Here is a 14,889-nt window from a genome sequence, read left to right as displayed (position 1 = left end):
CATTAACATTTTCAAGTTTCTAATCTCGGCCTGAGCTCGGTGTTTTCGCAGCAAAGCTTTGTGGTCGCCAAACAGCTGTGAGAGAGTGTTTGGGCGGGGGGGGGGGGTCAATACAGGACTGACTCTCCCTCCTCCCCCTAATCCGACCAGCTTCAGGCTTGTAAAGTCATTTTCTTTGCCATGTTGTTGATTATTGGGACTGCACCTTATTGCTGGTCAGTGTGCAACAGTAATTTGCGGCTAAGAAGAGATCAGCAACGGATTTCTCAACGGATCATTAACAGAGTCTTCATTTCAAAGACAAATGACCCGACAATAAAAAGGTAATGAATCTGAATGTCCTGCCCTGGACTGTTTAGTGGACCTGTAACATACAATCACATCTGTGCAGCCGTTGGACAGGACTGCGTTTTGCTTGTGTTATTATTATTATCATTAGTCCGAACACTGTCCCTGCCTCCAAAGTTTAAAAAATCTACTTCACAAACATTCTGGCAGTAAACGATTGCCAACACAACGTGAGGTCAAGCTAGCAAGTGTAGAAACATTGGAAGTGGATAAAATGAGACCAGCTAAAGCTCATGGAACGACCACCTCAGTTGAATAAAGTGATAATATGGTGACGTGTATTCGACTGGTACATACTGGTTTCCCTTTTGTCAGCCCTGCTGACGGATTAGAGCTGACTCACAGCTGCAGAGCTGGTCGAGCAGTTTGGCATCTCGTCTGACGCGAACATCTGGGAGAGAAAACAGATGGAGAGAATATGTGCTGTCATTTTGACACAATTCCAACAATATTACACAAACTGACACTTTCAAAATTATGCTTTTAACCCTCCGCTGCTCCACCCCAGTCAGGCAGCAAGAGGCAGCTGACCCGGGAGTCAAGAACCAGACTGGTTCAGCTCAGTCTGGGGTGGCGCTGGAAAAGAGTCAATCATGGTGAAGGGTTTGCTCACTTTGGAGAAAGATCCGACGTGGCAGCAGAGGTGTCCAGCTCGGGTCCTGGAGGGCCACTGTCCTGCATGTTTCCTGCTCCAACACACCTGATTCTAATGATCAGCTCTGCTGAAGTCTGATCAGGAGTCACTCTTCCTCATATTTAAGGCTGGATTATTGTTAAAAGAGAAAGATTTGCTTTGCTGGTTTCCACATACTCTGCAATGTCTAAAATGTTTCAAAATCTTTTCAACTCATAATACCAAAATTTTTCACCAACTCCAGAGAAAGCACATCCTTCATATCCGCCATGTTTTTAAAGACTTCCAGGCTTCAGTCCATGAGATAATCAAACACAAAGTGAAAGAATGATACATATTTTCACATTAAATGAACAGTTTTATTAATGAATTATTTATATATTTCATTCTGTCCCTTTTGGTCCTCCACAGTTCATAGTGTTGGGTCATTCTTTTTTCATCATTTTAACCAAAATTTCTATTGAAATCTTTCACAGTGTAGCTTTAAATGACCAGAATGTGTCGATGTGAAAGCAGCAAAGACACTGATGAAGGGCCCCGAACGGCCATCAGTCTGAACATCACTGTGTGTTTATGTTTATTCGTCACTCTCCCTGCGTGCCTCCCATCAATCCGTCCCTCCATCTGCCCTCCATTAGAAATAAGTGGCGAATGGAAAACCAAAGGACGCATCTCTGCAGACGCAGTTTGGCTCCGAACTGTTGGATCAATTTATTATCAATACCCATGGGGGTTAATCAATAGCTAGACGGCCATCAGTGAGATTTACTCTGACAGCTGCTCTTCTGGAAGCACAATAGAAGTGTGAGATATTACAGCTGTCCTCGTTCGGTCTCACCCAGCTCCACTCATCACGGTCTCATTTCAGAGCTTTTTATTACCGCGCAGCAGAGCAGCCCCGATCAACACAACCAATATCTCTAATGACTTTGTAATTTGCCATCACTTCACCAGCACAAACAACCAAACTGTTGGCCATGTTGTCATTAACCGTGCTCTGAAACATTTCCTGTCGGGTGAGTCGTACTATCCTCCAACCAGCAATGAACGAAATTGAATTTTTGCAGGATTCTGAGCAGTTTCTCTGATTTGCCTTTTTTTTTTTATTTTATTATTTTTTTATAGATGCAATAAGGCTTCCTCCCTTTATGGTTCCAGATGTTTAGACATAGATGGACTCAGTGGTTTTGCTTTTCACAGTAATCCCCAGGAGGGTTAACAAATTGGCAAGTACAGTAAAGACTGGACTTTGTTAAAGCTCCCTGTCTGCCTTTTAATGGAGTCAGAGACATATGAGGGAATAAACGCAGAGCTGTATTACTGATGGTCTCCATCATGTCCTCCATACAAATGATCATGTTCATTCCATATCACCTTATGTTTTACTCTTCCTGTTCTAGTTTACACACATTAAAAGCTCAGACCATACGATTCAATAATTTTAATGAATGATGATCATTTAAAGTACACCTGACAAATTTCAATCATCAGCAATGAATAAAAAAGTTGGTAAAAGAAGAAGAAGAAGCGGTGTCGCGGTTTAGATGTGGTCTACAAAGCCGAGCCCTTCATGGCTGCTGAAGGTCACGAAGGCCAAACCAAACGTCCACAGCTGTTCCCGCTGTTCTCACACTTTTTACGAAATATTTTAAGGCCCTTGTTTGCTACGGAGGCAAACTGTTGTCAGGTTGCTCATCTAAACATGATCTGAAAAGAATGCCTTTAAGTGCAATTATTATGTGCTGAGTGTATCCGTCCCATTGCAGTGAACAAAATATCTTCCAAATAAACATTCAGATTTGACGCAGTCATTTCGATTTAAGCATGATTAACTGATTAGAGTCAAAAAACAGCTTTTACTTGACTTCACACAGCTATTATGGAAACAACGCCAACTTGGTTAGCTTTTTATATGACCCAGGAAAATGGATGCTATCTGAAATTAGTTAGAGAGGAGTCAGACGACAGCAGGGTGTTAATTCAGGTTAACAGCGTTACCATAATTTCACAGATTAAAGTGTAAACTCAGCTTTCATTAATGTTTGCTGCTGGACTGTTTTCATTAACCACACAGATTCAGACTTTGGAGCCTCTGTTGCCCAGAAGGACGTCTCAGAAGGAACCTTTTGAAATGGGCAGTCTTGTCGAGCTGCTGCACTGTAACACGTCTCTGAAAGGATGAATCCTTTTAAATGAGACGCAGCGACAGCTTAAAGCCATCAGAGCTCAATTATCTGTCTGCATGTTGTTATTCACATAGCTGTTAATTGCCTTTTTCCAGTCAGCTGCCGCTTATTGCCAGAGTTAAGGTATTTTTATTAAAAAAAGCCGTCCTCCGTGTTTACTACATCAGAACAGCCGAGTCGCTCTCTGTCGTATAATTTTTTCATCCACTGTGAGATGAACACTTATCTCTGAATCCGGACATCATCGCATCTCCCCCCGTTTGCCGAAAACTGATTCCAGCTTGACTCAACTTTTCATTCTGTTCCCGTCAATGAAACATAAATTCAAGAAATACTCAGCAAAGACTGATTCCTCATTTCCTCCTTTTATCACTACCTGTAGATTTGGTGATTTCGAAATGAGATAAGAGATTCTAGTGTGAAGTGATGAAACTCTTGGATTATTGGTCCAGTCTACATCTTAAATTTGAGAAGACTTGATCTGCATTGTTTCTTTCTTAGCTGGAGTCAATTTCTCATTTCTCTGTAACATGTTCATTATCTTAAGTGTTCGCTTCCATGGAAGAGTCAATCAAGTCTGTTCCTGCGATTTAAAGTGAAAGAACTGATAAAAAGCCACAAAAGAACGATCGACCTCCTTAACAAAAAGGTCAAAGCTCACAAATACAGCCAATCTAATGTCCTGAGACATCATGTGAAGCTGACAGGAAGACAGTGAACCCACCTCGGCCCAAATGTAACCAAATGAAACTACTTTTACCAGAAAACTCATTATTATTATAACTTCAGGTGTGTAATTCATACAAAATGTAAGTTCACACATTTCGCACATTTCGAACAAAGAGATGTTTTTCATGTTTCCAGACTGCTAAATGAAGGGAACAGGTTCATATTTCCTCTATAGGTATCAGAGGTGTATAAATGTAATGATTTCACTCTCACAAAGAACTAATTAAAAATACTTTCCAACTCATAATACCAAAATATTCCTCTGAGAGGCTGTCAGAGATAATGGGACCGGGGAAAAGTAATACATAAAGAAAGGCTGCCTTTTTTTTCTCCGCTTTTAAAGTTTACTCATCTGTTTTCCTTCTATAACAGCCTGTTCTTCTTTAATCTACAATTTGTTTTCCCAATTCCAGCAAAGAGGACGAAGACAGTCTTACAATCAATGCAACTTTGCCTTTCCCTCCGAGACATAACTCGCTGGATGATGGCAGTAAAAACTTCAGATCGTGACAGTTGTCATCTGTATTCATGAGTTAGTCAGCCGTAGTGTGACTTTGCTGTGGTGTTAGCACTCATTAGCCCCTCTCAGGCTTCCCGAGGCTCTGTGGGTGTTAAGGTATCCTGTCAAGTGTAGAAACAAAGATGAGTGTGCAAAGAAGCAGGCTGCTGGTGATGATGCATCATCTGAGGAAAGGAGCTCCGTAACTTGGCCTGTGTACCTGCGCCATCTCCTCTCCTTATAGAGATTAATGACCCAGACATCCATTTAAGCCCACGGACGAGCCACAAATCAAAAAGTCTCTCAATGCAGCCACAGCCATCGCATCCTCATCCTTTATACAATGTAGTTTGGATCAACTCAATGAATTGTGACCCCTAAATCATAATGCTGTCTGGCTGGGACGCCCTCATGGTGTGTTCACAGAACGGTTGTCCAGCAGAGGACTTTTCCCTTTTCCTCCTCACTCACATTGGTTCAGTTTAAACAACTCTGTTACAGAAAATTATTTTAAAGTTTCAAAGATCGTAAAAATATGTTTTATTCATGAGACTGTCCTTTCATCAGGAGAACAAAGACGAGGAGTGCAACAATAAAATAATCATCACTGGACAAAGAACAGATGAAATGTTTTCATATCTATATGTTGTTCTACGTTTTATGGATGTATCTTCAACATTTCTAATAAAATCGTGGCTGTTTTTCTCTCCTGCTTCACGTTTGAACTGAAACAGACGTGCTGTAGAGTGAAAAGCTTTAGATTTGTTATGACATTTATCTGTCTAGAGATTTACAGACGTGTTTAGGTGGATAACCATGAAACCTGTTTCTCTGTCCATCTGCCATGGCGCTCTCCAGGCTGGATGGACACGGGGACAGACGGCGGTGAGACAAAGACGTATCCGCCTTCCAGCTGGGCGCTGCCTGGTTATTGATGTAAGGAGAGAAGATTTGGCTTCAAGGAAGTTGTGGATCTTTAACTGTCACGGCTGATATTTGCAAGTCTGACAATCTGCCTGAACCCTAAATGTCATGCTCCACACACACTCATGCATACATAAATATACACTTAACCCTGAACACTGATATTCTCCTACAAAAGAACACATCATATGTCAAACATAAACAAAAATCTCCTCTTGCACCCAGCATGAGTGTGATGTGTGAGAGGTTGTGTTGTTGCAGTGAAAATGATTAATAGCAGAACTGTCACTGCAACAGCCACGGCTGGATGCCTACATATAATTATGTTCTGCTCTATAAAGTTATGTCACACTGTTGTTGGATTTGTTAGGCAGCACTTGAATACAAGTCACATCATTTACATTGAACGTGTCGGACGGCCAACGAGGTTCACAGGATTTCATGTGGCATTAAGAACATTATGGGCAGGCCACCCATGATGTCACCTCACACCACCCACTGTAAATCAGTGTCATGGAAATAATTTGTCTGGAAAATTGTTTGATAAAGTGACATACTCACCAGCATCCACCTCAGGTGAGGCTGCAGTTAGTCCCAGAAGAACGTGCGGCCGAGGCTGTGAATGTTTACTGTTGTACTTTTAATCATGATTTTACATGTATTTCACTTTTAAATCACGTTCTAGGAATTGGACATATGTGAAGCACTTTGACCTACAACATGTGGTTGCTGGAGCCAATCCCAGCTGGCATCTCAGGCCTGGGTGGTGTGCGCCATACAAGCGTGGTTTATGATATACGATCATCGACAGACATTGTTTTAAATTGTAAACCGGGTGCTTGAGGCTGCAGTTACGGCTCAGGCTGGTCAGGAGGCCCCGGATTCAGACTGGGCAGAGAGCGATCCAACTGAGGCCATAAGCTGTAATTACACATGAACAGATGGCCTTGCTGGAGGACTCTCCTCCCTCAATCCCTCCCTCTCTCAGACCTGCTACCTGCAGCGGCACCGAGCCCTCGCTGCCCTCCAAGCATTGTTGCTGGTAGATTATTGTCCACAGTAAACGACTGCTGGACGGTCTACAGTTTGGAGATGAGTGCCATCACAGGAAAACCATCCATGAGCACCATATCAAACAGTCCCAGAGCTCAGTGTTAAGTTGCTGTGCCTGCTCAGATACCACTAAGAAGACCTAAACATCCCAAAGGGAGGACCCCCCCCCCCCCCCGCCTGAAGAAACGTTAACGATATATTTCATTTGTATCAGGAATGAAATGGAAAACATTTTACTTTTCTGAGATTCAAAAGAGAGCTGCATTCAGTGACCTCAGCAGCAGGGGGTAAAAAAGCATACAGCGCAGGGTAGTTGGCATTTTCTGAGAGACTCCCCTGAGATAAAGATGGAAAGGGATGGATGTTTGCTGTGCTGGCCTTGTCCTTTGTTCTCTCTTTGAAATCAGGCGGGTGATTTACGAGAGAGGAATATGAATAATGCCTCTGTTGTGTTTTGCTGTGTACCAGCAGCTCAGTGCAGGAACACATATCTCAGTACACCTGGTAATTTGTCAGGCAAAGACAACGTAAAGAAAGGGAGAAAAAAAAAAAAATGCATGAAATTCTTGGTGGATTTTCTAAACAAAGCTTCATCCAAAACACTGAGAAGATCTGGAAGTTGGAAGACAAACATGAGATTGTCGATATTTATCGGCACCAGTTGGCTGTTTTCCATAGCCGCAGAATTTCTGAAAATGCCTGACAGAAATACGGCAGCTCCAGGCTTTAAAACGTAATGATTTGTCAAATCCAAGTGATATACTCACCATGGTGCGATCTGGCCACCAGATTCTAGTTACAGGCACTTCCTTTTAATCAAAAGCTGCAAAATAAAACTGTGCGTAGTCAACCGGAAAGTACGTTGCCGTTACTGTACAGCAGAGGGGAATAATTTATGTTTCCCCTCCCTCGCCGTCATGTGTGTTGGCTATAAAAACATCAACCAGCAGAGGCAATTACAGCATTGTTTGCACCAACGACCCGCCAACGGTTGGCTGCTTTGTGTCGCGGTGTAACTCCACATCTCATCGATCAGGATCAAAATACTCAAGCTGTTGTCTCGTGCGTCGTTTCAGAGGTTGCTGCAGAATATTTTATTGACTCTCACTGGTGGTGAACTACTTGGAGCTCAACAAGTACTATATATACAGAGAGGCACCATCTCTGTGCCTTAATGGCTGCTTCCCTCGTTGTTTGGAGGAGAGGAGACACAGCTCTGTAATTTCACTCAGGGCAGGTGTACACCGAAAGGACACACACTGAAGTAAACGGACTCACAACACAGCAACAGTCCATCCGCATGCAGGTCACACTTTGTTATCGTTTTCACCGCAGATACTGTGTATGGTGCGCATAAATGTACACACACGCACCTCCAGACACATGGTGCTGATGATTTATTAAAGCAGCGGGGGGAGAACAGAGGAGGTTCAGGGCAGCAGTGATGGAGTGGGAACGGGGGAAAGCCATGGGGAGATGAAGTGAGCCGGAAACCTGGATGACTTGTCACAGTTGCTGTGGACAGCGCGAGCGGATCCAACTTCCCCCAGAAAGACAAGGTAAGAAATGAAAGTAACTAAAGGAAGTAAAGTTCCTGTCTCTGCAGGAGACAGAAACCTGGAGTCCAGAGATGAGCTTGATTTACATTCCCCGACTCTCCACAAATGGCTGCACCTGTTTTAGGAGGATGATGTGAAACACCATGAAGAGTGAGTCTGATAGGGCCGTTATAAATGTTACCAATTACATCTGTGTTGGACAAGTGTTTGTAGGAAATAATAAATACGTGTTATTTACCCTTTTAACATTTAGAAGACTTCAAATTCATAATTCAAATAACATTCATATGTTCTATTAATTAAAGCAATGGATAAATGAATTTGGCGGAAATCGATCACTTCTATTTATCTCCATTTATTAAATGCAGTAGAATACCTATTAGGTCTATACCATAGGTTTTATTTTGTATTCAAATCCTTTCCTCACATTCTAATAAAACTGAATCAGACAGAGTTCTTTTACACCATACAGGCTGATTTTTTTGTGGCATGAAGTCATTTTGAAAGTCAATTTCAGACCTCATAGTAACTATAGAATGCCTGAAAGCTTGGATCCACCAGTCTGGATCATCGGCCTGGTTTGAAAAAATCCTGTTGTGAATGAGCAATCCTCCCCCAGAGATGTGCTCCATCATCAATCTTCCCCCGGAGAATAAGCACGCCTCTGAATTGAAAGGCACAGAAACATCCAGACTGGATGTCTCATGTCTTTTGTGTTGTTACTCATAAGTCGGCCGCGTCACATTAGTCCACAGATGGACATGATTTTCTTCATATGAACTACAACTTCTGGAAAGCTTCTGTTCTGTTATATGCCCAATTAGTTGCCCCCCGGGGGATTCAGCCAGGATTTATTTTAGTTAATCCATCCAAGTTAACGTTGTGAAGAGAAACCCCCTGACAAACACACGCAGACACACACCCAGACCACAAGATCACAGGTTTAACAAGACGGTTGTCATTTTAAATGATAAGAGATCCAATTTTCTCCGCCATCCTTTTGTCCTCTGTACTGCAGCGGATGACTAAAAGATCCTGGAGGAGTTCATATGTAAATGAGAAGTGAAGATCGCGGCAGTCAAGGTTGATGTAATTTTGCATCTTGACAATTCGACTGAAAGATGAGTCAAGTCACTGTTTCCACTGTTTCCTCTGACAGTGTTTCCTTTACCCTGCTATGTTTTGCTCTTTTGAGCATGTTTTGCTCTTCTTGCTTCAACAATCTCTGACTGTACAGCCAGAAAATAAACAAATGTGACAGCCTGATAATCGGTGCAGGAAAAAAAGAGAAGAAAAAAGCATAAAAAATAAAATTCTACAAAATTTGCCAGGAAAGGCAGTGAAATGGAGCAAAAGGAGCAATATATCTATTATACTGACCACTGGACTATTCCGTGGCTTTAAAGGGCCAGTCTGTAAATAATGTGGCATTGATTTTCATGTATTGTCCTTGATTTGAGTGATCTTTCCTGTAGAAAGTGCTCATGCTTATTCTTTCATCAGTATCATCATCTGTAATAATTTGCTTTGCTCATATTTCTAATTTGAATATTCAATTGAACCAGAAATACCACAAATCTGTAAAATATACTGATACTGACACCACTTTCTTATCCAGGAGACGGTCAGCTTAGCTCAGTTCAGCAGGAGAGAAAATAAATAAAGTTTGATTTATCAGCACAAAAATATACAAAGAAAACAAAAAAAATGGGAGGAGCATGAAGTGGAGGATATTTAGATTTGAAGTTTTTATACTTTTGGACACTGAATGCTGTTCCAGTGTTGATGCTTACCTGCTGCCCTTCTAATCTTCTCTCACTCATAAAGGTCACATATTTCACTAAATGACTGGCTGTTCGAGCGTTACTCAGGTTAATTCCTGCTTTTAATTGCCCACCAAGTTTTTTTTTTTTTTTTTTTCTTCCCCCTGCCAACCTCTGGGTATCATTTTTATTCTGCTTATTCACTTCTTTACAACTACAAGGGTACAAAAGAGACAAAAGGTGACGCTGACAAATGGACTTACTCTGTCTGTGGCTGTTTCCAGGTGATTAGCTTCACTGTGTGGGCTTTTGAACAAAGGATGGCCTGCGGTTGGAATAAGCAGATTTTGATGAATGGCGGTTTTTCAGTCATCTCTGAACCCCAAATTATCAGGATTTTGCAGCGTCATATACAATCACACTTTGTTCTATTCAGCTCATCGAATTGGGCTTTGCAATGTGCCCGAGGCTACATTCTCTAATACAAGTAGTCATCACAAAAAGACAGAAGGTAGCATTCAGGTTTTGCCAGGTGACTTTTTTATGGCATTTCCAGCTATAGATGTGCGACTAATCCTTTGGTGTTGAATGACTAACAATAAGTAGAGCATAACTGATCTGAAAACACACATCTCAGACCCCACGAGATCATAAAAGAGAGAAACTTTGAGAAAGCCCTAATTTTTTTGGTGCAGAACTTTACCGTGTGTTGTCGGAGTCCGTCTGTGTATTTCAAAGAATGCGCTTCAAAAGATGAACACGTCTTGGATTTGTACAGACGTCACAAAGCAGGGACAGCTGAAGGAAGACTCTGTTCAGCCGGTGAGGAGGAAACAGATAGCTCTGAAATGCACCAAAAAATATTTTGTTAATTTTATGGATGTCTTTAACCACATAATGCTGAATGGGGCCGTCTCATATACACATATGTACTCATACGTACAGCTGGTCAGTGAAAACAGATGATTTAATTCATGGTGCAAAATGTGCTTGATGGTAGACTGAGGGATGTTGTTGACATATAAAGGGAAAGTGCATCAAACACATCAAGGTCCTGGGGAGTGCTGCTGCACATGGGGAAGAAGTGACTGAAGACTTTAGTGGCTCCAGAAGGAGCTGGGCCAAGTCTGATAAACTGGATCAAATGACATATCTGGCCAAACCAACAACTCAGCCTGAGATTATCATTCTGCAAGATATTTCAGCCGCTGGAGTCAAAACACACCTGAACTTTCGGCCAGGCTGCCGGCAGTTGAGTTGTAGGTCACCGGTTTGGATGAAGAAGAATGCAGGAGAAAACGATGGAAAAACAAACCGCCTAAAAATATAAATAAATCAAAAAGAAAAGAGAAAGTCTGACAAAATGATATGAGTACCATGCTGGATCCTTATCTCAGTATGTTCCTCACAGATAAATGCTGCTCTCTTTTAAATAATGGACTTGATTGGTCTCTGGATTATTTCAAAACACTCTCTGTCCAAACGTACATCCCTTTTATGCCGATTAAGGCCATTTCAGATCGAACATGCACATTTTGTCAAACTCTCTTCTGTCTCTTCTTTTTTGCATGATGCAAGTTTGCATGAAAATTTCTCAACAGATCTGAGTACTTCACCTGAACTTGATGCGTCAAATATAAAAATCTTCAGAAAGAGTAAATATTTGTGTTCTGGTGTTAAAGAGAAGCTTAATGGACGATTGTTCAAAACAGCCCCGTTGTCTTTCACACATGTGAACATACTTTATGCACATTGAAGAAAAGTAGACTTTTGTACAATATCTCACTAAATATATTTACATGACATACAATTCGCCATCAGTGCAATACATAGGAATGTTGCATATTTACCAAATGTTAGACTCTTTCCTTTATGAAGAAAAATAATTCCAATGACAGAAGCTGATATAACTAATGTGTAAAGTAACATGTGCAACTTACATATTGGTTAACAGCTTCACAGGAAATAAAAAAAATAAAATCTTAGTACCACCCTATCAACAATCAAATAGTAAGCATTGAAAAAGTAATAGATCACATGTACATATATATCTTCATACATGTAATGGATTGCTTTTGTACAAATATTTTATATAACTTTGGCAGTTTATCAGGAACAAAGTTATCGGAAAAATATGAAACAATATCAAACTGTCAGCAATGTCATGTAAGCTTGCCTTCCAAAGCTCATGTTCACAGTGGTTATTCAGAAAGGCTGGAAGCCGATGGCTGAAAACAAAAGAACAAAAAGCCAAAGGAAAAGAAAACTTTTTCCATCCTTTCTGCTAAGACTGTTAGGACTGGAGGCTGTCGTCATTGTTGTCATGGTTATAAAATTACAAACACCTATGAAGGTTTACATAGCAGTCATCGCCATTTAAAAAAACATGGTCTATTTTCAGGTCGACTTAAAATACAAACAGTTTGAAGGCAAGGGGACAGGACCCTGCTCGGTGGTCACTGTGGAATCATGGGAGAGACATGACCGAGAAGCGGACATGCACAACAGTGCCGTGTGGAAGAACGTGAAGCCGAAAAAACGAGGGTGCAAAATGAAAGACTTTGCAACAATCAAAACGCCACACTGTCAGAAAATGAATTACACCGGACAAATTAATCGAGCAAATTTCAAACATACTAAGTTCACCATAATTCATATACGTTGGTTTTGTTTCTCTTTTTTTTTCCACTGGTTTGGCACTTTATTGGAACAAATCTCTGTTCAAAAAGACTAAATGTTGTACAAAAGGTATTTCATGTCCCGTTAACATAACTTGTAGAATATAGTACTTAATAGTAAGCATACGGTAAGTAAACACTTGTACATACTGTAGTTTTAAAATGAACATTCCAACAGATGTTTTACGCACATGCACAAAAACAAACAAACAAACACAACTCTCTCTCTCTCTCTCTCGCACTGCCTCGCCACATTCGGGCCTCCTCCGCCTCTCTTTGGACAATCTTTCTCATCGCTCCTGAAAGAACAACTCTTGCTACTGCTCTTTCTCCTCCTCCAGCTTTTTCTTTCTGTCACTCACTTAAGACAACACCACTCTGTCAAATACTGCATTTTTTTTATTTTTTTATTTTTTGCTGCACATTACGACACTTCCTCTGCCGAGCGTGTGTCTGTCTTGAGACGCACAAACTCTTTGGCCACCTCGTCGTTGGTCCTTTGAGAGAGTATCCGCATGATGGTGAGACCCGTTTCGTCCATGGAGATGCTTTTCACCAGGGGGTAGCAGGCGGAGCAGCTGCCCTTGTCTGCGAGCTCTCGGAGCTGTATGACCGTCATGCCGATGATGCGGTCCTCACGGGCAAAGCAGTAGTCCTTTACTGAAACATGCAGCTCGTAGGCCTCTGGACCATGTTCGTTACTCAGAACACTGGGAGAAAAGACACAGGGACACAAAGAAAGGTGAAATTCAGATTTGTTAATGTGACACAGAGTTATAATTTATTTACCGTCATGAAACAGTGCTCTTGAAACATAAAATGGCATAAAAGAAATTGCACACATTAAGTTAAGACGCTGTAGAGTAAGGTGTAAGTGACTTCAGAGTTAAGTGCTTTGACCTTCGAAACAAAGGCCTCAAGTCTTGTTCTGCACTGAACCTGAGTACAAAGCAGGTGCTCTTTGTGGACACTGGCATTCAGCTTTGTTCTTATGTGAATATAAGGTGTGAGTAAAAAGGGTCTGGCTTGGAGACTCTCCTCCAGTGGAAAGCCTCTCTGTTTAATGTGTTGCTGTGATGTGGCGAAGCCAGGAGTAAATCGATATGCAGAAGGCACTGGGCCTGCACTGCTCACGCTGCCGTTGGTGCAACTCAGTCTAAAATTGCTTCACTTACAAGACTTTCTTGGCACAACTCTAAATATTCTAACACTGATGTTGCCAGAGATAAGCTTATTGATTGCTAAGAGTAATTGGGGATGGCTTTTGACAGGTAGTTCTAATAGGTGTTATGCATTATACAAGTTGCTGCAGGCTATTTTGGATAACATACAGAATAGCAGCGTCGTTGCATGGGGTGCAGATGCTGGAGCTCTTCCATCAGTATCAGCAGGGAGAAAAGCTGCACAGTTCATCCTGTAACTAACTAGATGAGAGGATAACTTACTACTGGAATGTTTCATTGTACTTCGGTGACCAGTTGTTATTCTTGGTCTTGGTGCTGAATTTGCGTTTCTTGTCAGCCAGGTGGGGTCCCACGGCGTTGACCTCTACAAATGGACGGAACATGGTGTTGGTCTGCCAGTTGATGTTGTTAACAGCCACCACTGAGAAAGGCAGAGGAAATAATCAGTAACCCCACAGATATTAAGGACTAAAGTGAAAAAATCCACAGGGAACTGTCATTCTGGTGAATCCTGCCTCTACTTTCTTTTTTTTTTTTTTTTTATATACGTGTATCCATCTCATTCCCACAGATAACTGGCTAAATGTAGACACTGTCAGAGGAAATACTCCAGAGCTTGTTAGAGCTTGAGCATTCATGGTAGACATAGCAGGGTGATTATGCCTGTGAATCACACCACAAAGATTTCTTCTCAGACTGGCCCTTTCTGCTGTGACATTAAAAAAAGTGCAGAAATAAATAAATACTGACTGGCATAGTGGCAAGGACAACCCATTCTGCAGTGGGAGTTGGACACAAAAGGTTTTTTCTTTGTACTTTGTCTTGTGGCACATGACAAAGATAATGAAAATCAGAAACACAAATAATGGTGAAAGTAGATCTGCAGATCGTTCCCCTTCCTGTAGTGTATTTTCCACTATGGAAACTTCTTTGTGTGGGTGCTATAGCAACCTAACTGCCTCGTGTTACTGCTCCTGGGTGATTATAGCTGTTGCAAGAAGCAGAACATGTAGGGTTGATGCTGATATCACTGCAGCTATGTGGGGAATGTTTACAGCTGAATCCAATAATATTTGTTACAGAAAATAAGCCTAAAATAAAGTTTAAAAATAAAAACAGTATTTAACATGGAAATTACACACTTAAAAATGATAGAAACAAGCATTTGTATTTGTGTAAAACAAAAAATAATAAATAAAATAGATGGAAACTGAACAAATAACTAATTTGAGAACGTATATTGGTGTGCCAATAACAGGTAAAGGTGTGAAACAAGTAAAAGTCTAAAGTTGAACTACTGAGGCTTTACTTAGCAACAGCAGTGCTTTGAGC

At 41.2% G+C, this 14,889-nt stretch overlaps 1 protein-coding gene across 1 annotated transcript in view; it reads right to left on the bottom strand.

Moving 5' to 3' along the window:
• Nucleotides 1–12,795: 12,795 nt before the first annotated feature.
• The window catches only part of unc13c (unc-13 homolog C (C. elegans)), an 84,436-nt gene continuing 82,342 nt past the window's right edge, over nt 12,796–14,889 (bottom strand). Inside the window, exons 31-32 of the mRNA XM_029498578.1 lie at nt 13,819–13,978; nt 12,796–13,083 (exon numbers count right to left, since the gene is read on the bottom strand). Of these exons, the coding sequence (XP_029354438.1) occupies nt 12,798–13,083; nt 13,819–13,978 (446 nt within the window). The 3' untranslated portion in view covers nt 12,796–12,797. The remainder of the gene's footprint in view (nt 13,084–13,818; nt 13,979–14,889) is intronic.

The sequence above is a fragment of the Echeneis naucrates genome, chromosome 3 (assembly GCF_900963305.1).
Source record: "Echeneis naucrates chromosome 3, fEcheNa1.1, whole genome shotgun sequence".
NCBI lineage: Eukaryota > Metazoa > Chordata > Actinopteri > Carangiformes > Echeneidae > Echeneis > Echeneis naucrates.
The sequence above is the reverse complement of the archived record's forward strand: the minus strand, read 5'-3'. Positions and strand labels throughout refer to the sequence as shown.